Source organism: Caloenas nicobarica, unplaced genomic scaffold, assembly GCF_036013445.1.
Source record: "Caloenas nicobarica isolate bCalNic1 unplaced genomic scaffold, bCalNic1.hap1 Scaffold_344, whole genome shotgun sequence".
Classification (NCBI taxonomy): domain Eukaryota; kingdom Metazoa; phylum Chordata; class Aves; order Columbiformes; family Columbidae; genus Caloenas; species Caloenas nicobarica.
The window spans coordinates 86,017-110,045 of record NW_027017333.1 but is presented as its reverse complement, the minus strand read 5'-3'; the positions used below and the strand labels follow the sequence as shown (position 1 = coordinate 110,045).

Here is a 24,029-nt window from a genome sequence, read left to right as displayed (position 1 = left end):
GGGGGGGAGGGGCGGGGGGAGGGGGTCCCAGGGTGGGGGAGGGGCCGAGGGTGCAGGTACCGGGGGGGGGAGGGGCGGGGGGAGGGGGTCCCAGGGTGGGGGAGGGGCCGGGGGCGCAGGTACCGGGGGGGGGAGGGGTGGGGGGAGGGGGTCCCAGGGTGGGGGAGGGGCCGGGGGCGCAGGTACCGGGGGGGGGAGGGGCGGGGGGAGGGGGTCCCAGGGTGGGGGAGGGGCCGGGGGTGCAGGTACCGGGGGGGGGAGGGGCGGGGGGAGGGGGTCCCAGGGTGGGGGAGGGGCCGGGGTGGGGGTGTCACAAGGTGGGGGGAGGGGCGGGGGGGGGAGGGGGTCGCAAGGGTGGGGGAGGGGCCGGGGGAGGTCATAATGGGGGGAGGGGGGCGGAGGTGGGTGACTTGGGGGGTGGGTGGGTGTGGGGGGGGTCATACAGGGTGGGGGAGGGGCCGTGGGGGGTCACAAGAGGGGGGAGGGGCCATGGGGGTGACAAGGGGGGGAGGGGCCTTGGGGGTCACGGGGGGGGAGGGGCCGTGGGGGTCACACGGGTGGGGGAAGGGCCATGGGGGTGACAAGGGGGGGGAGGGGCCGTGGGGGTCACACGGGTGGGGGAGGGGCCTTGGGGGTGACAAGGGGGGGGAGGGGACTTGGGGGTCACGGGGGGGGAGGGGCCGTGGGGGTCACAGGGGTGGGGGAAGGGCCTTGGGGGTCACAAGGGGGGGAGGGGCCGTGGGGGTCACAAGAGGGGGGAGGGGCCGTGGGGGGTCACACGGGTGGGGGAGGGGCCGTGGGGTGACAAGGGGGGGAGGGGCCATGGGGGTCATACGGGTGGGGGAAGGGCCATGGGGGTGACAAGGTGGGGGAGGGGCCGTGGGGGTGACAAGGGGGGGGAAGGGCCATGGGGGTGACAAGGGGGGGGAGGGGCCATGGGGGTCACGGGGGGGGAGGGGACTTGGGGGTCACAAGGGGGGGGAGGGGCCGTGGGGGTGACAAGGGGGGAGGGGCCTTAGGGGTCACAGGGGTGGGGGAGGGGCCGTGGGGGTCACAGGGGTGGGGGAGGGGCCTTGGAGGGGGTGACACACGGCGGGGTGGGGGAGGGGCCCCCTTGCACACGCACGTGCACGAGGCCCCTCCCCTTTTTCCAGCCGCCACCCACCCGGAGCCGCCGCCCCCCCCCCCTCACCCCCAACCCCCCCCCACCCAAATCTCTTCGCACACGCGCGTGCAAAACCCCCGGGGTCATGACCCCCCGTGCGCTCCCGCTCACCATCCTCGCCCTGGGGGCCCTGCTGGGGGGGGCGGGGCCCGAGCCCCTCCCCCCCCGCTTCATCTGCACGCCCCTCCCCCCGCACGCCGAGCCCGGCTGCTCGGCCGACGCCTCCTCGCACGAGGATTCGCACGAGGGCTCGCACGAGGGCTCGCACGAGGGCTCGCACGAGCGCGCGGTGCTGCGGCTGCGCGAGGCGCTGGTGCGGCAGCGGGAGGCGGCGCTGGAGCTGGCGGCCAAGCTGGGCCGCTGCCACGCGCGCGTGCAACAGCTCGCGGCGCACGGGGGCCGCGCCGTGCACGAGGAGGAGGAGGAGGAGGAGGCGGCGGCGGCGGCGCACGAGGTGCTGCGGGGGCTGCGGCAGCGGCTGCAGGGGCTGCAGGTGAGGGGGGGGCTTGGGGTTTGCACCATTGTGCGCACACATCCTCGTGCAACGTCCTTGTGCACATTCGTCCTTGTGCGCACACATCCCTGTGCAACGTCCCTGTGCACATTCGTCCTTGTGCGCACACATCCTCGTGCAACATCCCTGTGCACATTCATCCTGGTGCGCACACATCCTCGTGCAACGTCCCTGTGCACATTCGTCCTTGTGTGCACACATCCTCGTGCAACATCCTTGTGCACATTCATCCTTATGCACACTCATCCTCGTGCAACGTCCCTGTGCGCACTCATCCTTGTGTAACACTCTTGTGCACACACATCCTCGTGTAACACCATTGTGCACATTCATCCTCGTGCAACATCCCTGTGCACATTCATCCCTGTGCACATTCATCCCTGTGTAACACCCTTGTGCACACTCATCCTTGTGCACAACACCCTGTGCACACTTATCTTTGTGCACAACCCCCTGTGCACACTCATCCTTGTGCACAACACCCTGTGCACACTCATCTTTGTGTACAACACCCTGTGCACACTCATCCTTGTGCACAACACCCTATGCACACTCATCTTTGTGCACAACACCCTGTGCACGCTCATCCTTGTGCACAACACCCTATGCACACTCATCTTTGTGCACAACACCCTGTGCACACTCATCCTTGTGCACAACACCCTGTGCACGCTCATATTTGTGCACAACACCCTGTGCACGCTCATCCTTGTGCACACTCATCCTCGTGCAAACGCCTCCTTGCACACCCCCCCTCCCCCTGATCCTCTTTGGGGACCATCTGGTGGCCTTGTGGGGGGGGGGATGGGGTGGCCCGGACGCCTGGGTCCTCCCCCTGCCCTCGTTAACCCGGCTCTGATTAACCCGGGGGGGGATTAATGAGGCAGCTCGGGCTAATTATACCGGGGTGGGGGGAGGGGCGAGGGGGAGGGGATGGAGCGGTTGGGGGGCAGGAGGGGGATGGGCGGAAATTGGGGGGCGATTTGGGGGGTCTATGGAGTAAGATGGGGGGGCTGGGGGGCAGGAAGGGGCCGGGGGGCAGTTGGGGGGCAGCTTGGGGGGTCTATGGGGTAAGATGGGGGCAGTTGGGGGGCAGTGGGGGGTCTATGGGGTAAGATGGGGCAGTTGGGGGGCAGTTGGGGGGTCTATGGGGTAAGATGGGGCAGTTGGGGGGCAGTGGGGGGGTCTATGGGGTAAGATGGGGGCAGTTGGGGGGCAGTGGTGGGGTCTATGGGGTAAGATGGGGCAGTTGGGGGGCAGCTTGGGGGGCAGCTTGGGGGGTCTATGGGGTAAGATGGGGCAGTTGGGGGGCAGCTTGGGGGGCAGCTTGGGGGGTCTATGGGGTAAGATGGGGGCAGTTGGGGGGCAGGTTGTGGGGCTGGGGGCAGTTGGGGGGCAATTTGGGTCAATGGGGGGGCTGTTTGGGGGGGTCTGTGGGGTAAGACGGGGGCGGTTGGGGGTCCGTGGGGCAGTTGGGGGTCTGGGGAGCAGGTTGGGGGTCAGTTTTGGTGACCCCCCCCCCCGCCCCCCCGTCAGAGCCGGAACGTGTCGGGCCTGCGGGAGGCGCTGCAGAGCAGGATCGGGCAGCTGGAGCTGCAGCTGCATCACCACGGCAACGGCAGCGGTCACCATGGCAACCACCACGGCGACCACGGCGACCATGGCAAGCATCATGGCAACCATCATGGCGACCATGGCAACCATCACGGTGACCATGGCATCCATCACGGTGACCATGGCAACCACCACGGTGACCATGGCAACCACCACGGTCACCACGGCGACCACGGCAAGGACCACGGCAAGGCCGGTGACCATGGCAACCACCACGGCGTCCTCCACGGCAGCCACCACGGTCACCACGGCGACCACGAGAAGCACGGCAACCACCAGGAGGGTCTCCATGGCAACCACCACGAAGGTCTCCACGGCAACCACGGTCACCATGGTGACCACGGCAAGGCCGGTGACCATGGCAACCACCACAGCATCCTCCATGGCAACCACCACGAGGGTCTCCACGGCAACCACGGTCACCATGGTGACCACGGCAAGGCCGGTGACCATGGCAACCTCCATAGCATCCTCCATGGCAACCATCACGAGGGTCTCCACGGCAACCACGGTCACCATGGTGACCACAGCAAGGACCATGACAAGGCCGGTAACCATGGCAACCACCACAGCGTCCTCCATAACAACCACCATCAGGGTCTGCACGGCAACCACGGTCACCATGGTGACCACAGCAAGGCCGGTGACCACGGCAACCTTCATAGCATCCTCCATGGCAACCACCACGGTCACCATGGCGACCACGGCAAGGACCATGACAAGGCTGGTGACCATGGCAACCACCACGGCATCCTCCATGGCAACCACCACGGTCACCATGGCGACCACGGCAAGGACCATGACAAGGCTGGTGACCATGGCAACCACCACAGCATCCTCCATGGCAACCACCACAGTCACCACGGCAACCACAGCAAGCCCGGTGACCATGGCAACCACCACGGCATCCTCCATGGCAACCACCACGGTCACCACGGCGACCACAGCAAGGCCGGTGACCACGGCAACCACCACGGCATCCTCCATAGCAACCACCACGGTCACCATGGCGACCACGGCAAGCCCGGCAACGTCCCCGGCAACCACCTGGAGGGTCACCATGGCAACCACCCCCACAGCCCGCCCCCCGGCAACCACTACGGTAACCATGGCAACCACCACGTGGAGCACAGCAAGGGCGGGCGTCTCCATGGCAACCAGCCCGAGCATCCCTGGGCCCGCGGCCGTCGCCACGGCGACCACGAGGAGGAGGAGGAGGATCACGATGACCCCGAGGAGCGAGGGGACCCTGGGGACAAGCACAGGGGTGAGGGGACAGGGACAGAGTGGGGGACCCCTGGGGATGGGGACACTTGGGGACAGGGGGTTGGGGACCCCTGGGTTGGGGACACTTGGGGGGGACACTTGGGGTGGGGACACTTGGGGACAGAGTGGGGGGGACCCCCAGGGATGTGGACCCTGGGGAGGGGACACTTGGGGACAGGCGGTTGGGGACCCCTGGGGTGGGGACCCCAGAGTGGGGGACACTTGGGGACAGGGGGTTGGGGACCCTGGGGCGGGGGGACACTTGGGGTGGGGACACTTGGGGACAGGGGGTTGGGGACCCCTGGGGTGGGGACCCCAGAGGGGGGGACACTTGGGGACAGGGGGTTGGGGACCCTGGGGCGGGGGGACACTTGGGGTGGGGACACTTGGGGACAGGGGGTTGGGGACCCTGGGGCGGAGGGACACTTGGGGTGGGGACACTTGGGGACAGGCGGTTGGGGACCCCCGGGGTGGGGACCCCAGAGTGGGGGACACTTGGGGACAGGGGGTTGGGGACCCCGGGGCGGGGGGACACTTGGGGTGGGGACACTTGGGGACAGGGGGTTGGGGACCCCGGGGCGGGGGGACACTTGGGGTGGGGACACTTGGGGACAGGGGGTTGGGGACCCCTGGGGTGGGGACCCCAGAGGGGGGGACACTTGGGGACAGGGGGTTGGGGACCCTGGGGCGGGGGGACACTTGGGGTGGGGACACTTGGGGACAGGGGGTTGGGGACCCCTGGGGATGGAGGGCTGGGACCCCCAGGGCTGGGACCCCCAAAATTGGGACCCCCCAGGGATGGAAGAATTGGGGACCTCCAGGGATGGAACCCCCAAAACTGGGACCTCCCCAGCTGGGTCTCCCCCAGGGCTGGAGAGATGTGACCTCCAAAATTGGGACCCCCCAGGGATGGAACCCCCAGGGCTTAAGGGATGGGACCCCCCAAAGCTGGGACCCCCCAATTTGGACCCCCCCAGAGCTGAAGGGATGGGACCCCCCAGGAATGAGACCCCCAAAACTGGCCCCCCCCAAGGAGGGAAGAGTTGGGGACCCCCCAGGAATGGAACCCCCAAAATTGGGACCGCCAGGGCTGGAACCCCCAAAATTTCCCCCCCTCCAAGGCTGGCAGAATTGGGGACCCCCATGGCTGGGACCCCCAAAACTGAGCCCCCCAGGGATGGGACCCCCAAGGAGGGAAGAATTGGGGACCCCCAGGGCTGGGACCCCCAAAATTTCCCCCCCTCCAAGGCTGGCAGAATTGGGGACCCCCATGGCTGGGACCCCCAAAACTGAGCCCCCCAGGGATGGGACCCCCAAGGAGGGAAGAATTGGGGACCCCCAGGGTTGGGACCCCCAAAATTGGGTCCCCCCAAGGCTGGCAGAATTGGGGACCCCCGGGGCTGGGACCCCCAAAATTGGGCCCCCCCAAGGCTGGCAGAATTGGGGACCCCCATGGCTGGGACCCCCAAAACTGAGCCCCCCAGGGATGGGACCCCCAAGGAGGGAAGAATTGGGGACCCCCGGGGCTGGGACCCCCAGAACTGAGCCCCCAAGGGATGGGACCCCCATAACTGGGTCCCCCAAGGCTGGCAGAATTGGGGACCCCCATGGCTGGGACCCCCAAAACTGAGCCCCCCAGGAATGGAACCCCCAAAATTGGGACCCCCAGGGCTGGGACCCCCAAAACTGGGTCCCCCCAAGGCTGGCAGAATTGGGGACCCCCGGGGCTGGGACCCCCAAAACTGAGCCCCCCCAGGGCTGGGGACCCCCATGGCTGGGCCCCCCCCATCCCGCCCCCATCCTAACGGAGTTTCCCCCCCCCTTGCAGGTTCCGGGGGTGCCCCCCGGGGGGGCGGCTTCCGCGTGGCCTTTCCCCTGCGCACCAACTACCAGTGGGCGCGTTTCCGGGGGACCCTTCGCGGGGGCGTTCGCGCCGTCACCGCCTGTTTGTGGCTGCGGCCCGGGGGGGGCGCCGTCCTGGGCACCCCCTTTTCTTACGCCGCCCCCGGGCAGCCCAACGAGCTGGTGCTGCTGGCCTGGGGGGGGCGGCCCATGGAGCTGCTGGTGGACGACCAGGTAAGGCGCGCGGCGCGGGCGGGCCGGCGGCTGCCGATTACGCCGCACGAGCGGCTGCCGATTACGCCGCGCGGGCGGCTGCCGATTACGCCACGCGGGCGGCTGCCGATTACGCCATGCGGGCGGCTGCCGATTACGCCACACAGGCGGCTGCCGATTACGCCGCGCGGGCGGCTGCCGATTACGCCGCACGGGTGGCTGCCGATTACGCCACACGAGCGGCTGCCGATTACGCCGCGCGGGCGGCTGCCGATTACGCCACACGGGCGGCTGCCGATTACGCCGCACGGGCGGCTGCCGATTACGCCGCGCGGGCGGCTGCCGATTACGCCGCACGGGCGGCTGCCGATTACGCCGCACGGCGCGCGGCGTCCGGCGTGCGGGGGGCAATGCGGGATAACGCTGACTGGGTATTAGAGGCCAGCCAACGGATTGTCGAGATTGTAGAAATATATTTATATATTTACTAATATATATATAATGATATATAATATATATATAATTATATATTATATATTTCTATTCAATAGAAAATAGAAAATAGAAAATATAACAAATAAAATATAATATAAAATATATATATAATATATCATATATTTTGTATTATATATAATATATAGTATATTACATATACTATATTACATATACTATATTATATATACTATATATATTAAATATATATATTAAATAATATAATTATATATTAAAGATATCTATTAAATAATATAGTTATATTTTAAATATATATTAAAGATATCTATTAAATAATATAAATATATATTAAATATATATTAAATAATATAATTATATTTTAAATATATATATTAAATATCTATATTAAAGACTATAATTATATATTAAGTATATATATTATATAATATAATTATATTTTAAATGTATGTATTAAATATCTATATTAAAGAACATAAATATATATTAAATATATATAATAAGTAATATAATTGTATATTAAATATATATTAAATATATATTAAATAATATAATTATATTTTAAATATATATATTAAATATATATATTAAAGACTATAATTATATATTAAGTATATATATTATATAATATAATTATATTTTAAATGTATATATTAAATATCTATATTAAAGAACATAAATATATATTAAATATATATAATAAGTAATATAATTGTATATTAAATATATATTAAATATATATATTAAAGAATATAAATATATATTAAATATATATATTAAATAATATAATTGTATATTAAACATATATTAAATATATATATTAAAGACTATAATTATATTTTAAATATATATTTAAAATATATATTAAATAATATAATTATATATTAAATATATATATAAAATATCGATATAAAATAATATAGTATATCTTACCTAGCACTATAATGAGCATAGCGCTGGGGCTGGCAGGGGCTGGGGGGCTCCCGGGGCGTTTCTGGGGGAACAGGCGCCGTGGGTCGGGGGGTCGGGGGTCGGGGGGCCGGGGGGTGCGTGGGGCGGGTGGCGGGGCGCGCGGGCCGACGGCGTCCGTGCGTCCGTGCCCGCAGGCCGTGGCGCTGTCCCTGGCCCCGCGCCCCGGGCGCTGGCAGCACGTCTGCGTCAGCTGGGCGGCCGCGGGCGGCGCCTGGCGCAGCTTCCAGGACGGGGCGCCCCGGGCCGGCGGGGGCGGGCTGGCCAGCGGGCACCCCCTGCGGGGACACGGGGTGCTGGTGCTGGGACAGGAGCAGGTGGGACATGGGGACATGGGGACATGGGGACATGGGGACACGGGGTGCTGGTGCTGGGACAGGAGCAGGTGGGACACGGGGACATGGGGACACGGGGACACGGGGACATGGGGACACGGGGACATGGGGACATGGGGACGTGGGGACACGGGGACATGGGGACATTGGGGACATGGGGACATGGGGACACGGGGACATGGGGACACGGGGACACAGGGACATGGGGACATGGGGACATTGGGGACATGGGGACATGGGGACACGGGGACGTGGGGATAATGGGGACATGGGGATATGGGGACACGGGGACATGGGGACATGGGGACATGGGGACACGGGGAGATGGGGACATGGGGACACGGGGTGCTGGTGCTGGGACAGGAGCAGGTGGGACATGGGGACACAGGGATAATGGGGACATGGGGACATGGGGACATGGGGACACGGGGACACGGGGACATGGGGACATGGGGACACGGGGTGCTGGTGCTGGGACAGGAGCAGGTGGGACACGGGGACATGGGGACATGGGGACATGGGGTGCAGGTGCTGGGACAGGAGCAGGTGCCACATCGTTGGGGACATGGGGACACGGGGACATGGGGACACAGGGTGCTGGTGCTGGGACAGGAGCAGGTGGGACATGGGGACACAGGGAAACAGGGTGTTGGTGCTGGGACAGGAGCAGGAAGGACATTAGGGACAATGGGGACGAGGGGATGGGGGGACAGGGGGACAATGGGGGACATGGGGACAGGGGGTCAGGGGGGACAATGGGGACAATGGGGGACATGGGGTCCTGGTGCTGGGACAGAAGCAGGTGGGACATGGGGACATGGGGACAATGGGACGGGGGGACACGAGGACAATGGGGACAGGGGGATATGGGGACGGGGATATGGGGACAGGGGGACAGTGGGACACGGGGACAACGGGGGACATGGGGGATGGGGGGACACTCTGCGGTCATGGGGACAATTTGGGGACATCCTGGGGTCATGGGGACCATGTCCCCCCATGTCCCCATATCCCCAATGTCCCCATGTCCTCCCATATCCCCATATCCTCCCCATATCCCCATATCCTCCCCCATATCCCCATGTCCCCCATGTCCCCATGTCCCCCAATGTCCCCATGTCCCCCCATATCCCCACGTCCCCCGTTTCCCCATATTCCCAATGTCCCCATGTCCCCCCATATCCCCAATGTCCCCTGTGTCCCCATGTCCTCCCATATCCCCATATCCTCCCCATATCCCCATATCCTCCCCATATCCCCATGTCCCCCCATGTCCCCATGTCCCCCAATGTCCCCATGTCCCCCCATATCCCCACGTCCCCCCGTTTCCCCATATTCCCAATGTCCCCATGTCCCCCCATATCCCCAATGTCCCCTGTGTCCCCATGTCCTCTCCATATCCCCATATCCTCCCATATCCCCATGTCTCCCAATGTCCCCATGTCCCCCCATATCCCCATGTCACCCCATATCCTCCCCATATCCCCATGTCCCCCCATATCCCCATGTCCCCCAATGTCCCCATGTCCCCCCATATCCCCACGTCCCCCGTTTCCCCATGTCACCCCATATCCCCATATCCTCCCCATATCCCCATGTCCCCCAATATCCTCATGTCCCCCCATATCCCCATGTCCACCCATATCCCCATGTCCCCCAATGTCCCCATGTCCCCCCATATCCCCATATCCTCCCCATATCCCCATGTCCCCCAATGTCCTCATGTCCCCCCATATCCCCATGTCCCCCCATATCCCCATGTCCCCCAATGTCCCCATGTCCCCCCATATCCCCAATATCCCCTGTGTCCCCATGTCCTCCCATATCCCCATGTCCCCCAATGTCCCCATATCCCCCCCATGTCCCCATGTCACCCCATATCCTCCCCATATCCCCATGTCCCCCAATGTCCCCATATCCCCCCCATGTCCCCATGTCACCCCATATCCCCCCCATATCCCCATGTCCCCCAATGTCCCCATGTCCCCCCATATCCCGACATCCCCTCCATGTCCCCGGCCCGTCCCCCGTGTCCCCAGGACGCGCTGGGCGGGCGCTTCGATGCCACCCAGGCCTTCGTTGGGGACATCGCCGAGTTCCAGCTGTGGAGCCGGGTGCTGGACGCGGCCGAGGTGGCCGCGGTGGCCTCGTCTGCTGGCCTGGGCACCGGGGGCCCTGGAGCTGCACGGGGGGGCCACCGCGCTGCCCTTTGACCCCTGTCCCTGAACCCCCCCGGACGCCTGGGTCCCCCTCCCGGACGCCTGGGTCCCCCCTAAAGGCAGCCCTTGACCCCCGCCCCGGACACCTGGGTCCCCTCCCGGATGCCTGGGTCCCCCCTAAAGGCAGCCCTTGACCCCCGCCCCGGACACCTGGGTCCCCCCCCCGGATGCCTGGGTCCCCTCCTGGACACCTGGGTCCACTTTTGGGGGGGTCCACCTTGCCCTTTGACCCCTGTCCCTGACCCCCCCGGACGCCTGGGTCCCCCCCACAGGCAGCCCTTGACCCCCGCCCCGGACACCTGGGTCCCCCCCCGGACGCCTGGGTCCCCTCCCGGACGCCTGGGTCCCCCCAAAAGAAGCCCCCATCTCCCCCCACCCCCGGACACCTGGGTCCCCCCTGGCGGGGGTGGGGGGGGGCAGCCCCATCCACCCCCAAAATACTGTTTTTTTCCCCCAAAACGTGAAATAAAAACCTTAAAAGGAGCCACCGCTCTCCCCACCCCCTCCCAACCCTCCCCTCCCCCCCCCGAGGGGACCCAGGCGTCCGGGCCCCCCCGAAAGCAGCCGGACCCCCTCCCGTGTTCACCAGCTTTAATGGGGGAGGGGCCATAAATAAAAGGGGGGGGGGGCAGAGACCCCCCCGAGGGCCCCCTGAGCCAAACTGGGGGGGACTGGGGGGGACTGGGAAGGGGGGGTTGGGGGGGCGGAAATTGGGGGAGGGGGGTCCCTTCAAGGTTTGGGGGGGCCCCTCATAGTCCTGGGGGGGCCCTTCGTGGTCTGGGGGGGTCCTGGGGGGGGTCCCTGTGGTGTGGGAGGGTCCATTGTTGTCCGGGGGGGTCCATTGTTGTCCGGGGGGGTCCTGGGGGGTCCATTGTCGTCCGGGGGGGGTCCTGGGTGGGTCCATTGTTGTCCTGGGGGGGTCCATTGTTGTCCTGGGTGGGTCCATTGTTGTCCGGGGGGGTCCTGGGTGGGTCCATTGTTGTCCTGGGGGGGTCCTGGGGGGGTCCATTGTTGTCCGGGGGGGGTCCTGGGGGGGTCCATTGTTGTCCTGGGGGGGTCCATTGTTGTCCGGGGGGGGTCCTGGGAAGGTCCATTGTTGTCCAGGGGGGTCCTGGGGGGGTCCATTGTTGTCCGGGGGGGTCCTGGGGGGGTCCATTGTTGTCTTGGGGGGGTCCCTCGTGATCTGGGAGAGTCCACTGTTGTCCCGGGGGGGGGGTCCCTTGTGATCCAGGGGGGTCCCGGGGGGGTCCCTCGTGTTGCAGGGGGGGGTCCCAGCCCCCCCCCTCAGGGCTGCTCCTGTTTCTTCTTCACCGAGATGCGTTTCTTGCGGGCGGCCAACATCTCGTAGAACGGGTCGACGCTCACGGCGGCCCTGGGGGGGACACAGGGGGTTTTGGGGTGTCCCCCCCACCCCGGGAATCCACCCCCGGACGCCTGGGTCCCCCCCGGACGCCTGGGTCCCCCCGACACTTTAGTGCATCCCCAGCCCATGGGGACCCCTCGGGCAGGGTTTTGGGGGCTTGGGGGGTCCCCAGGAAAATTTGGGGGGTCCCTGGGAGGGGGTTCGGGGTCCCCCATCCCCCTGTGTCCCCCCGGATGCCTGGGTCCCCCCCGGACGCCTGGGTCCCCCCAACACTTTAGTGCATCCCCAGCCCACGGGGACCCCTCAGGCAGAATTTTTGGGGCCCGGGGGGGTATTTTGGGGTCACCAAGAAGGTTTGGGGGTCCCTCAGGAGGGGGTTCAGGGTCCCACATCCCCCCGGACGCCTGGGTCCCCCCCGGACGCCTGGGTCCCCCCACCACTTTAGTGCATCCCCAGCCCACGGGGACCCCTCAGGCAGAATTTTTGGGGTCCGGGGGGGAATTTTGGGGTCACCAAGAAGGTTTGGGGGTCCCTCAGGAGGGGGTTCAGGGTCCCACATCCCCCCGGACGCCTGGGTCCCCCCCGGACGCCTGGGTCCCCCCACCACTTTAGTGCATCCCCAGCCCACGGGGACCCCTCGGGCAGGATTTTTGGGGTCCGGGGTGGGGGGGGGGTAATTTTGGGGCGCGGGGGGTGTTTTCGGGGCGCTCACTGGATGGATTTGATCCACTCGTCTTTCTGGTCGCGCGTGGGGGCCGAGATGCGATAGACGACGTGGTTGCCCTCGACCACCCGCCCGTCGGCCTCCGTCTTACAGGCCTTGATGAGCTGGCCCTTGTTGTTGGGGATGTAGAGCTCGAAGCAGTGCTGGGGGGGGGACAGGGTTAAAATGGGGGGGGGGACGGTGATTTGGGGGGGTTTGGGGGGTTTTGGGGGGGTTTTGGGGGGTTTGGAGGGTGGGGAATGGGGGAGGATGAGCCGCCGCTTGTTGGGGATGGAGAGGTGGGAATGGGGTGGGGGGACATGAAAATTGGGGGAAAATAGAAAATTGGGGGGGGACACATTAAACTGGGGGGGACACAGTGATTTGGGGGGATTTGGGGGTTTTGGGGGGTTTTGGGGGGTTTGGAGGGTGGGGAATGGGGGAGGATGAGCCGCCGCTTGTTGGGGATGGAGAGGTGGGAATGGGGCGGGGGACACAAAAATTGGGGAAAATAGAAAATTGGGGGGGGACATTAAAATAGGGGGGGGGACAGGGTTAAAGTGGGGGGGACACAGCGATTTGGGGGGGATTTGGGGGTTTTTGGGGGGTTTGGAGGGTGGGAATGGAGGAGGATGAGCCGCTGCTTGTTGGGGATGGAGAGGTGGGAATGGGGTGGGGGGACATGAAAATTGGGGAAAATAGCAAATTGGGGGGGGGGACACCAAAATAGGGGGGGGACAGGGTTAAAGTGGGGGGGACACAGTGATTTGGGGGGGTCTGGGGGTTTTTGGGGGGTCATGAAGGGTGATGGGTGGCTGGGGCTCATGGGGGGGGTCAGGGGGTCGGGGGGTTCATGGGGGGTCATGGGGGGGTCTGGGGGTCATGGGGGGTCATGGGGGGGTCAGGTGGGGTCGGGAGGGTCATGGGAGGGTCTGGGGGTCATGTGAGGTCATGGGGGGGGTCAGGTGGGGTCAGGAGGGTCATGGGGGTCATGGGGGGTCAGGTGGGGTCAGGAGGGTCATGGGAGGGTCTGGGGGGTCATGAGGGGTCAGGGGGTCATGTGAGGACATGGGGGGTCAGGTGGGGTCAGGAGGGTCATGGGGGTCATGAGGGGTCGGGGGGTCATGTGAGGTCATGGGGGGGTCTGGGGGGTCATGAGGGGTCGGGGGGTCATGTAAGGTCATGGGGGGGTCAGGTGGGGTCAGAAGGGTCATGGGGGGGTCTGGGGGTCATGGGGGGGCCATGGGGCGTTCAGGGGGGCAGGTGGGTCAGGAGGTCATGGGGGGTCATGGGGGGCATTGGGGGGGCGGGGGGGGGTCAGGGAGTTGGGGGGGTCATGTGGGGTCATGGGGAATTACTGGGGGTCGGGGGGGGTCATGGGGGGGGTCATGTGGGGTCATGGGGGCGTGATGGGGTCATGGGGGGTCGGGGGGGTCATGGGGGGTCATGGGGGGTCGGGGGGGTCATGAGGGGTCAGGGTGGGTCGGCGGGTCATGGGGGGGTCATGGGGGGTTATGGGGGTCAGAGTGGGTCTGGGGGGCCATGGGGGGTCCCGGGGGGGGGTCTCACCGGTTTCCGGGGGTCCTCCACCTCGCGGATGCTCAGGTTCTCCAGGGGGATGATGCCGCGGGGCTCCTTGTCCTGGTGGGGGGGACACGGGGGGGGGTCCATGAGGTCGGGGGGGGGCCCCAAAAACGTTCAGGGGGGGAGTCTGGGGGGGCCCAGGGTCTCGGGGCGGGGGGGGGGGGGGCGTCTCGGGGGGGCCCTAGGGGGTCCCCAATGAGGTCGGGGGGGCCCTGGGGGGGCCCAAAAAGGCTCTGGGGGGGCCCTGGGGGGGGTCCCAGGGGGAATTTGGGGGGCTGGGGGGGGTTCAGGATCCCCCGGGGGGTGTTTGGGGGGGGGGGGGGTCCCAGAGAGAACCATGGGGGGGTCTTGTTGGGGAGGGGGGGGTACATGACCCCAGACATTGCGGGGGGGGGATTTGGGGGTTCAGTTCAGGGGGGGAGTTTGGGGGGGGTCGGGACCCCCCGGGGGGTGTTTGGGGTCATCCCTTGGGGGGGTTATTTTTTTGGGGGGGGGGAGGGGGGCATCCCAGAGAGAACCAGGAGGGGTCCGTATATGACCCCAGGGAAAGGGGGGGGGATTTGGGGGTTCAGGGGGGAGTTTGGGGGGGTCCCCTGGGGGGGGGTATTTTTTTTTGGGGGGGGGGGGGGCGGTCCTCACCGTCGTGTATTCAAAGTAATAGAGACAGTTGTCGGTGAGGATGAACCAGCGGCGCTTCCACGTCTTCACCCGCCCACCTGGGGGGGGGACACGGGGGTCAGGGGGGTCGGGGGGGGGCCCTGGTTTTGGGGGTCCCAATTATTTGGGGAGAGTCACAATGTTTTTGGGGGGGTCACGATATTTTTGGGGGGGGGGGGGCGTCACAATTATTTTGGGGGGTCATAATGATTTGGGGGGGGTCTCACAATGATTTGGGGGGGGGTCACAACGTTTTGGGCGGCGTCTACAATTTTGGGGGGGGGGTCACAATTTTTTGGGGAGGCACACTATTTTGGGGGGGGGGGGTCGCAATATTTTTTTGGGGGGGGGTCCCACTGTTTTTTGGGGGGTCCCAGTGATTTTTTGGGGGTCCCCAGGTGCTGCCCCCCCCTCCCATTTCCCCTCCCCGCCCCCCCCCACCCCATACGTACCTCCTGGGGGGGCCGGGACGGGCGTCGGCAGTGGGGGGGGGGCGTGGGGGGGGGAATTGGGGGCGGGAATTTGGGGCGGGGGGGACAGAGAGAGGAAGAGAAACAGGAAACGTCAGTAACGGCCACACGGAACCGCCCCCCCCCACCCCCGGGAAACTGGGGGGGACTGGGAGGGAACTGGGAGGGAACTGGGGGGGACTGGGAGGGACTGGGAGGGGGATTGGGGGCACTGGGAGGGACTGGGAGGGACTGGGGGGGGGATTGGGGGCACTGGGGGGCACTGGGAGGGAACTGGGGGGGAACTGGGAGGGACTGGGAGGGACTGGAAGGGACTGGGAGGGGGACTGGGGGCACTGGGGGTGACTGGGAGGGACTGGGAGGGGGATTGGGGGCACTGGGGGGGACTGGGAGGGAACTGGGAGGGACTGGGGGGGACTGGGTGGGAACTGGGGGGATCTGGGGGGCACTGGGAGGGACTGGGGGGAACTGGGAGGGAACTGAGGGGGACTGGGGGGGGGATTGGGGGCACTGGGAGGGAACTGGGGGGATCTGGGGGGCACTGGGAGGGACTGGGGGGGAACTGGGAGGGAACTGGGAGGGAATGGGGAGCAACTGGGGGGCACTGGGGGGGACTGGGGGGGAACTGGGGGGATCTGGGAGGGGGATTCGGGGGCACTGGGGGGGAACTGGGGGGGACTGGTCCCTGCCCAGTTATTGGGGGGACACCCCGAGTGGCCACAGAGGGGACAGAGACAGAGAACAGAGAGGACCCAGGCGTCCGGGCGTGGGCGGGGCCAGAGAGAGGGGTGGGGCGGGGGTGGGCGTGGCCGGGGAAGGGGGCGTGGCCGGGAAAGGGGGCGTGGCCGGGGAAGGGGGCGTGTCTGAATAGACTGAGAATAACAGAAGACCCAATGGAACCAGAGAGAGGGGGTGGAGCCACAGGGAGGGGGTGGAGCCACAGGGGGAGGGCGTGGCCAGGGAAGGGGGCGTGGTCAGGGAAGGGGGCGTGTCTGAATAGACTGAGAATAAGAGAAGACCCAATGGGACCAGAGAGAGGGGGTGGAGCCACAGGGAGGGGGTGGAGCCACAGGGGGAGGGGGTGGAGCCACAAGGGGAGGGCGTGGCCAGGGAAGGGGGCGTGGTCAGGGAAGGGGGCGTGTCTGAATAGACTGAGAATAAGAGAAGACCCAATGGGACCAGAGAGAGGGGGTGGAGCCACAGGGAGGGGGTGGAGCCACAGGGGGAGGGGGTGGAGCCACGGGGGGGAGGGCATGGCCAGGGAAGGGGGCGTGGCCGTGGAAGGGGGCGTGTCTCACCCAGCTTGAGCAGCCAGCCCTCGCGGTCGGGGTTGAAGAACGTGTGGGTCAGGTCGTTGCCGTCGTCCTCGGGGATCTTGAAGGGTTCGCTGCGGATGCTCTCGTACAGGTTCTGTGGGCGGGGCGAGGGGGGCGGGGTCAGCCGCGGGACACGCCCATCGCGGCCACGCCCACCAAGGCCACACCCACCCCCCAAGGGAAATGCTCCCCCCTCCTTCCCCGCAAGGTTCTGGGGCTGGGCGTGGCCCCTGGCCCCGCCCACTGAGCCACAAGCCCCGCCCACAGCACTGCTGGCCCCGCCCACAGCACCGCTGGCCCCGCCCTCCTTGCCCCGCCCCTGAAGCCCCACCCCCTCTAGACCACGCCCCCATAGGCCACGCCCCCAGCAGCTCCCCCAGCGCTTCTCCATTACTGACCTCCCATTCCTTCACCCCAGGGCCCCGCCCTATCCCAGGCCCCGCCCACCACAGGCCACGCCCCTACATAACACGCCCCCATAGGCCACGCCCACCACTGGCCACGCCCCCATAGGCCCCTCCTCCAGCACTTCTCCATTATTGACCCTCCCCAACCCTTCACCCCAAGGCCCCGCCCTCCCAGCCCCAGGCCCCGCCCACTATAGGCCCCACCCACCACAGGCTCCACCCACCACAGGCCACGCCCCCTCTAGACCACGCCCCCCAGCAGCTCCCCCATTACTGACCCTCCCCATCCCTTCGCCCCAAGGCCCCGCCCACCACAGGCCCCGCCCCCCCTCCAGACCACGCCCACCTCAGGCCACGCCCCCACTGGCCCCGCCCACCCTGAGCAGCTCCTCGGGCAGGTCGCCGCCGTCGTTGATGCCGCGGTTCATGGCCACGAAGCGCTCGGCCGAGGGCTTGTCGCGCACGTTGGGGTTGTGCAGGCTGGTGTTGAGCATGATGACGGCGAAGGAAAGGACGTAACACGTGTCTGGGGAGCGGGGCGGGGGGAGAAACGGGGGTCACGGGGGGACCCCGAAAGCCGGGGGGGGACACCCCATGGCTTGGGGGGGGAATGTGGGGGGACAGGGGAGACCAAACGATACGGGGGGACAAGGGGATGGGGACCTGGAGGGACAGGTGGCTGGAGGGGCACAGGGGGATCCAAGAGATGGGGGGGGATCCCCAAAAATGGGGGGGCTCGTGGGGGACCCCCACAGCATGGGGGGGACATGGGGGGGGACAGGGGAGACCAAAAGATGGGGGGGGACAAAGGGATGGGGACCTGGAGGGACAGGTGGCTGGGGGGGCACAGGGGGATCCCAAGAGATGGGGGGGACCCCCAAAAATGGGGGGAACCCCTAAAAATGGGGGGGACCCCTAAAAATGGGGGGGCTCGTGGGGGACCCCCACAGCATGGGGGGGGACAGGGGAGACCAAAAGATGGGGGGAGACAAGGGGATGGGGACGCGGAGGGACAAGGGATGTGGGGGGCACAGGGGGAATATTTGGGGTTCTAGGGTGTTATTTGGGGTTCCAGGGGGGACATTTGGGGTCAATAGGGCGTTATTTGGGGATCCAGGGGGGATATTTGGGGTTCCAGGGGGATTTTAGGGGTTCCGGGAGGGATATTTGAGGTTCTAGGGGGATATCTGGGGGTTCCAGGGGGATATTTGGTGGTTCCGGGGGGTTTTGGGGGTTCCAGGGGGGATATTTGGGCATCCAGGGGGATTATTTGGGGTTCCAGGGGGATTATGGGGGTTCCAGGGGGGATATTTGGGGTTCCAGGGGGATTATGGGGGTTCCAGGGGGGATATTTGGGGTTCCAGGGGGGATATTTGGGGTTCCATGGGGATTATGGGGTTCCAGGGGGATATTTGGGGTTCCAGGGGGATTATGGGGGTTCCAGGGGGGATATTTGGGGTTCCAGGGGGGATATTTGGGGGTTCCAGGGGGATTATGGGGGTTCCAGGGGGGATATTTGGGGATCCAGGGGGATATTTGGGGTTCCATGGGGATTATGGGGGTTCCAGGGGGGATATTTGGGGGTTCCATAGGGATTACGGGGGTTCCAGGGGGGATATTTGGGGTTCCAGGGGGATTATTTGGGGTTCCAGGGGGATTATTTGGGGTTCCATAGGGATTACGGGGGTTCCAGGGGGGATATTTGGGGTTTCCAGGGAGGTTATTTGGGATTCTAGGCGGGTATTTGGGGTTCCATGGGGATTTGGGGGGTTCCGGGGGGATATTTGGGGGTTTCCAGGGGGATATTTGGGGGTTCCGGGGGGGTTTTTGGGGTACCCGTGCACTGGAACACGCCGGGGTTGCACAGACAGTAGCGCTGGGCAAACGCCTCCATCATCCGGTCGATCTTTTGCGCCTCCCCCGGCAGCCGGAAACTCCACAGGAACTGTCTGGGGGGGACCCCGAATTCTCCACCGCACCCCAAATTCCCCACCGTACCCCAAATTCCCCACCGCACCCCAAACAACCCCCCCAAGGGGGTCCCCAAAACATCCCCGCGACCCCAACGCCCACAGTGACGTCCCAAACTCTACCTGGGACCCCCCCGAAATTGTCCCACTCGGACCCCCAAATTTTTGCCCCCCCCCCCCCCCCCCCAAGGGATCCCCCAAATCCCCGCCCGGGATCTCCCAAATCCCCCCATAACCCCCAAATTTCCTCCTGAACCCCCAAATCCCGCCCCTCCCCGGACCCCTAAATTCCCCCCGGACCCCCAAATCCCCCACATGGGACCCCCAAATCCCCCCCAGTCTCCAAATTCCCCCCAGGACCCCCAAATCTACCCCAAGACTCCCCAATTTCTGCCCTAACCCCCCAATCCCTCCCAGGACCCCTAATCCCCCAGATCCCCAAATCCCCCACCTGGGACCCCCCAAATCCCTCCAGGACCCCCCAAATTCCCCCCAGCGGCCCCCTAACCCCCCCCCCAGGACCCCCAAATCTCCTCAGGACCCCCCAAATCCCCCAGAATCCCCAAATTCCCCCCCAGGACCCTTCAATCCCCCCCGGGACCCCCAAATTTCCCCCAACCCCCTTTCTGCGCCTCCCAGATTTCCACCCTGTGACCCCCTAAATCCCCCCAGGACCCCCTAATTCCCCCCAGGACCCCCAAATCCCCCCAGGACCCCTAATTCCCCCCAGGGCCCCCAAATTCCCCCGTGATCCCCCAAATCCCCCCCAAATCCCCCCAGGAACCCCGAAATCACCCCAGGACCCCCCAAATCCCCCCCAAATCTCTCCAGGACCCCCCAAATCCCCCCAGGACCCCCCACCTGAGCGCCTGCACCAGGTTGAGGTCGGTGAACTCGTGCAGATCCACGAAGGCGTGGAGCACCCCGATGTTGAACTCCTCCCTGGGGGGGCGGGGCCCAGCTGTCAATCACCGCCAGGCCACGCCCACTGCAGCCACACCCTCCCCAAGCCCCGCCCACCCCCCCTGTCAATCACCCAGAGCATCCTTATCCTGAAGCCAAGGGGTTGGTCCAAACTCCTAAGCGGGGGGGCTTGGGGAAGCTCCGCCCCTTTTAGAAAGCCACGCCCCCTCTAAGAGGCCCCGCCCACCCCCTGTCAATCACCCAGAGCATCCTCAGCCTGTAACCAACGGGCTGGTCCCAAATACCAAGGGGCGGGGCTTGGGGAAGCGCCACCCCTTTCAGGAAGCCACGCCCCTCACATGAAGCCACGCCTCCCCTAGGAAGCCCCGCCCACCCCCTGTCAATCACCCAGAGCATCCTTATCCTGAAGCCAAGGGGTTGGTCCAAACTCCTAAGGGGGGGGGGGAAGCTCCTCCCCTTTTAGGAAGCCACGCCCCCTCCCAGGAGACCACGCCCTCTCTAGGAAGCCCCGCCCACTCCCCTGTCAATCACCCAGAACATCCTTATCCTGAAGCCAAGGGGTTGGTCCAAACGCCTAAGGGGGGGGGGAAGCTCCGCCCCTTTAAGGAAGCCACGCCCCTCACATGAAGCCACGCCTCCCCAGGAAGCCCCGCCCACCCCTGTCAATCACCCAGAGCATCCTCAGCCTGTAACCAACGGGCTGGTCCCAAATACTAAAGGCGGGGCTTGGGGAAGCTCCTCCCCTTTTAGGAAGCCACGCCCCTCCCAGGAGACCACGCCCCCTCTAGGAAGCCCCGCTCACCTCCCTGTCAATCACCCAGAGCATCCTCAGCCTGAACCCAAGGGGTTGGTCCAAACTCCTAAGGGGGGTGGGTTGGGGAAGCTCCTCCCCTTTTAGGAAGCCACGCCCCCTTTAAGGAAGCCACGCCCCCTCCCAGGAGGCCACGCCCCCGGCCCTAAGCCCCACCTCTCGCCCAGGTAGTCCCCGATGGCCGTTTTGTTGAGCCCCTCGCCCTTGTAGAGGAACCGCGCGATGTCCTCGGCCGTGTGCCGCAGCAGCTCGTTCTCCACCAGGAACTGGATCCCCTGCACCCCCAAAAAAAAACCCCAAAACCCCCCCCACCCCGAAATCAGGGACACGGGTCCCCAGGAACCGCCCCCCCCCATCCCGGGGAGGGGGGACCCAGGCGTCCGGGAGCCCCTCACCTTTTTGGGGTCCATGTTGAATTTCTTGCGGCCCATCCCCATCTTGCGGTTCCGCTGGAGGGTTTTGCTGCAGGTTTGGGGTGGGGGGGGAGGTTCAGGAGGGACCCCCAAGTCAGAGAGTAGTTTTGGGGGAAAGGTTTTGGGGGTCAGGGTGGGTATTTGAGAGTCCCGGAGGTTATTTTGGAGCCTCAGGGGGGTATTTGGGGTGCCAGGGGAGTATTTTGGGGGTCCTAGGAGGGTATATGGGGTTCCTGGGGGTAAATGGAGGTTCTGGGGGGGTATTTGTGGGTTCCAGGAGGTTCCGGGGGGGAATATTTGGAGCCCTGGGGAAGGTATTTGGGGATGCAGGGGGAATATATGGGGTCAATGGGAAGATATTTGGGGTCAATGGGAGGATATTTGGGGATCCAGGGGGATATTTCGGGCTACTGGGGGGATATTTGGGGTCCTAGGAGGAAATTTGGGGTTCCAGGGGGGATATTTGGGGGCCCTGAGGGGGAGTTTTGGAGTCTCAGGGGGGTCTTTGGAGGGTCTGGGAGGGCTCCAGGGGGATATTTGGGGATCCAGGGGGATTTTTGGGGGTTCCAGGGGGATTTTTGGGGTTCCAGGGGGATTTTGGGGGTTCCAGGGGGATTATTTGAGGTTCCAGGGAGGAATCTTTGGGGTTCCAGGGAGGATATTTGGGGATCCAGGGTGTTATTCGGGGATTCCAGGAGGGATATCTGGGGATCCAGGGGATTTTGGGAGTTCCAGGAGCGTTATTTGGGGTTTCAGGGGGATTTTGGGGGTGCCAAGGGGGTTATTTGAGGTTCCAGGGAGGAATCTTTGGGGTCCTGGGGGGCATTTTGGAGCCTCGGGGGGTTGTTTGGAGGTTCTGGGGGGGGGTATTTGGGGTGGTTTGGGTCTCACCTGCCCTCGTTGGCCTCCAGCCCCTCGACCTCGCTCATGGCCTCGCTCAGCTCCTCGCGCAGCCGCTGGATCTCGCCCAGCAGCTCCTGCTTGCGCCGCCGGATGCTCTCGAGCTCCAGCCGCTCCTCCGCCGTCAGGTCGGGGGGCACTGGGGGGACGTGGCGGGGTGGGGGGGTGTCACGGCCACGCCCCCTGCCCGCAGGCCACGCCCCCTTTCCCGTGGGCTCCACCCCCTGCCCCCAAAGCACACCCCGCCCCCCCCCACCTTGGTCCAGAGTCAGGAGCCCTGGGGCTCTAATCCCGCCCCCTTTCGCTTAAGCCCCGCCCCCCTGCCACGAGGCCACGCCCCCTTCCCAAAGGCCCCGTCCCCTGCCCCCAAACTCAACCCCTGCTCCAGAATCTGGAGCCTTAAGCCATAACCCCGCCCCCTCTTGCTTAAGCCCCGCCCACCCTGACCTGAGGCCACGCCCCCTTCCCAAAGGCCCCGCCCCCTGCCCCCAAACTCAACCCATGCTCCAGAGCCAGGAACCTTAGGAAATAACCCCGCCCACTTCTGCTTAAGCCCCCGCCCACCCTGACCTGAGGCCACGCCCCCTTCCCACACAGGCCCCGCCCACTTCCCACAGGCCCCGCCCCCTGCCCCAAAGCACAACCCCCCTGCTCCAGAATCTAGAGCCTTAAGCCATAACCCCGCCCCCTTTTCCTTAAGCCCCGCCCACCCTGACCGGAGGCCCCGCCCCCTGCCCCAAAGCACGACCCCCTGGTCCAGAATCTGGAGCCTCAGGCCATAACCCCGCCCCCTGGGGCATAACCCCGCCTCCTTTGCCCTAACCCCGCCCATTTTTCCCGCCTAAGCCCCGCCCCTATATCGCAACCCGCCCCTCCTTCGAGGCCACGCCCCCACTGGTCTAGCCCCGCCCCCTCTCCCCTTAAACCCCACGTGGAGGGGGCGGGGCTGACAAAGGGGGCGTGGCCCGGCCCAACAGAAGGGGGCGTGGTCTGGGAAACCACAGCCCCGCCCCGCCCCCCCCCAGCCATTGAATGGTTTCACCCCCCACCCCCCCCCCCCAAAAAAAGAGGGGCAATGGTGCGGCCGTGTCACGTGACCACGCCCCCCGGAACGGCCCCACGCGGCCACCGTAGCGCCCCCCCCCCGGCCCCGGCCCCGGCCCCGGCCCGGCTCCGGGCGGCAAACGGCGCCTCTTTCCCCCCTCCCTCCCTCCCTCCCCACGCCGGGCCTACCATACACTCCGTCCTCCATGGCGGCCGCGGCGGCCGCTGGCGCCGGGCCGGGGCTGCTCCGTCCGCTCCTCCCGCCTCCTCCGCCCTCTCCGCCGCGGCGGCGCCCGCCCCGCCCGGGCCCGCCCCCAAGCCGCCACCGCGGCCAATCAGCGAGCGCCGGCCTGACGGACGGGACGGACCCTCCAATCGCAGCGCACGCTGGGACGCAGCCCGTCGCGGTAGCCAATGAGAGGAGGGACGGCCCCGAATTGGGTGATAGGCAGTTAGGTTGACCAATCAGCAGTCAGAGAGTCAAGAAGGCGTGAGGAGCGCTCTGCCCCGCCTCTCTCCCTGACTGACAGGCCTGCCAGCCAATGGAAGGGCGGGATGGCCTGCAGGGCGGGGGCTACTCCGTTGCTAAGGGCGCGGCGGGTTTGGTTGCTAAGGGCCTCATGAATATTCACCTCCCTCGTTAATATTAATGAGGCGCCATTAGCCCGAGGGGGTGACACCTCCCACCCCCCCATGAGGTCACTGAGGGGGGGGGGGGTCCCTCAGGGTTGCCATGGCAACAGCCCAGGGGCTTTTCCCGTTCCCGTGGCAACCGGCCACTCATGCCCCCCCCCCCGTGTCCCACCTTGTCCCCTCGTGTCTCCCCATGTCCCCCCAAATCCCCCATTTCCCCCCATCC

General features: G+C 64.5%; 1 protein-coding gene across 1 annotated transcript; it reads right to left on the bottom strand.

The window, feature by feature from the left end:
* Positions 1-11,685: 11,685 nt before the first annotated feature.
* Positions 11,686-23,485, bottom strand: CYTH2 (cytohesin 2). The gene is made up of 12 exons (XM_065658001.1): positions 23,360-23,485; positions 22,118-22,265; positions 21,209-21,275; positions 20,970-21,088; positions 19,940-20,020; positions 18,945-19,057; positions 17,486-17,634; positions 16,683-16,795; positions 14,898-14,976; positions 14,244-14,315; positions 12,684-12,838; positions 11,686-11,980 (listed from the first exon to the last, which is right to left on the bottom strand). The coding sequence occupies exons 1-12, from the start codon at positions 23,376-23,378 to the stop codon at positions 11,893-11,895; spliced, it is 1,203 nt and encodes a 400-aa protein (XP_065514073.1). The 5' UTR covers positions 23,379-23,485; the 3' UTR covers positions 11,686-11,892.
* Between the last annotated feature and the right edge of the window lie 544 nt (positions 23,486-24,029).

Coding starts and splice junctions, on each gene's coding strand:
- CYTH2 (XM_065658001.1), bottom strand. Junction 21,089..21,208: donor TCAACATGGACCCCAAAAAG/GTGAGGGGCTCC, acceptor TTGGGGGTGCAG/GGGATCCAGTTCCTGGTGGA. Junction 14,316..14,897: donor ATTACTTTGAATACACGACG/GTGAGGACCGCC, acceptor CCCCCCCACCAG/GACAAGGAGCCCCGCGGCAT.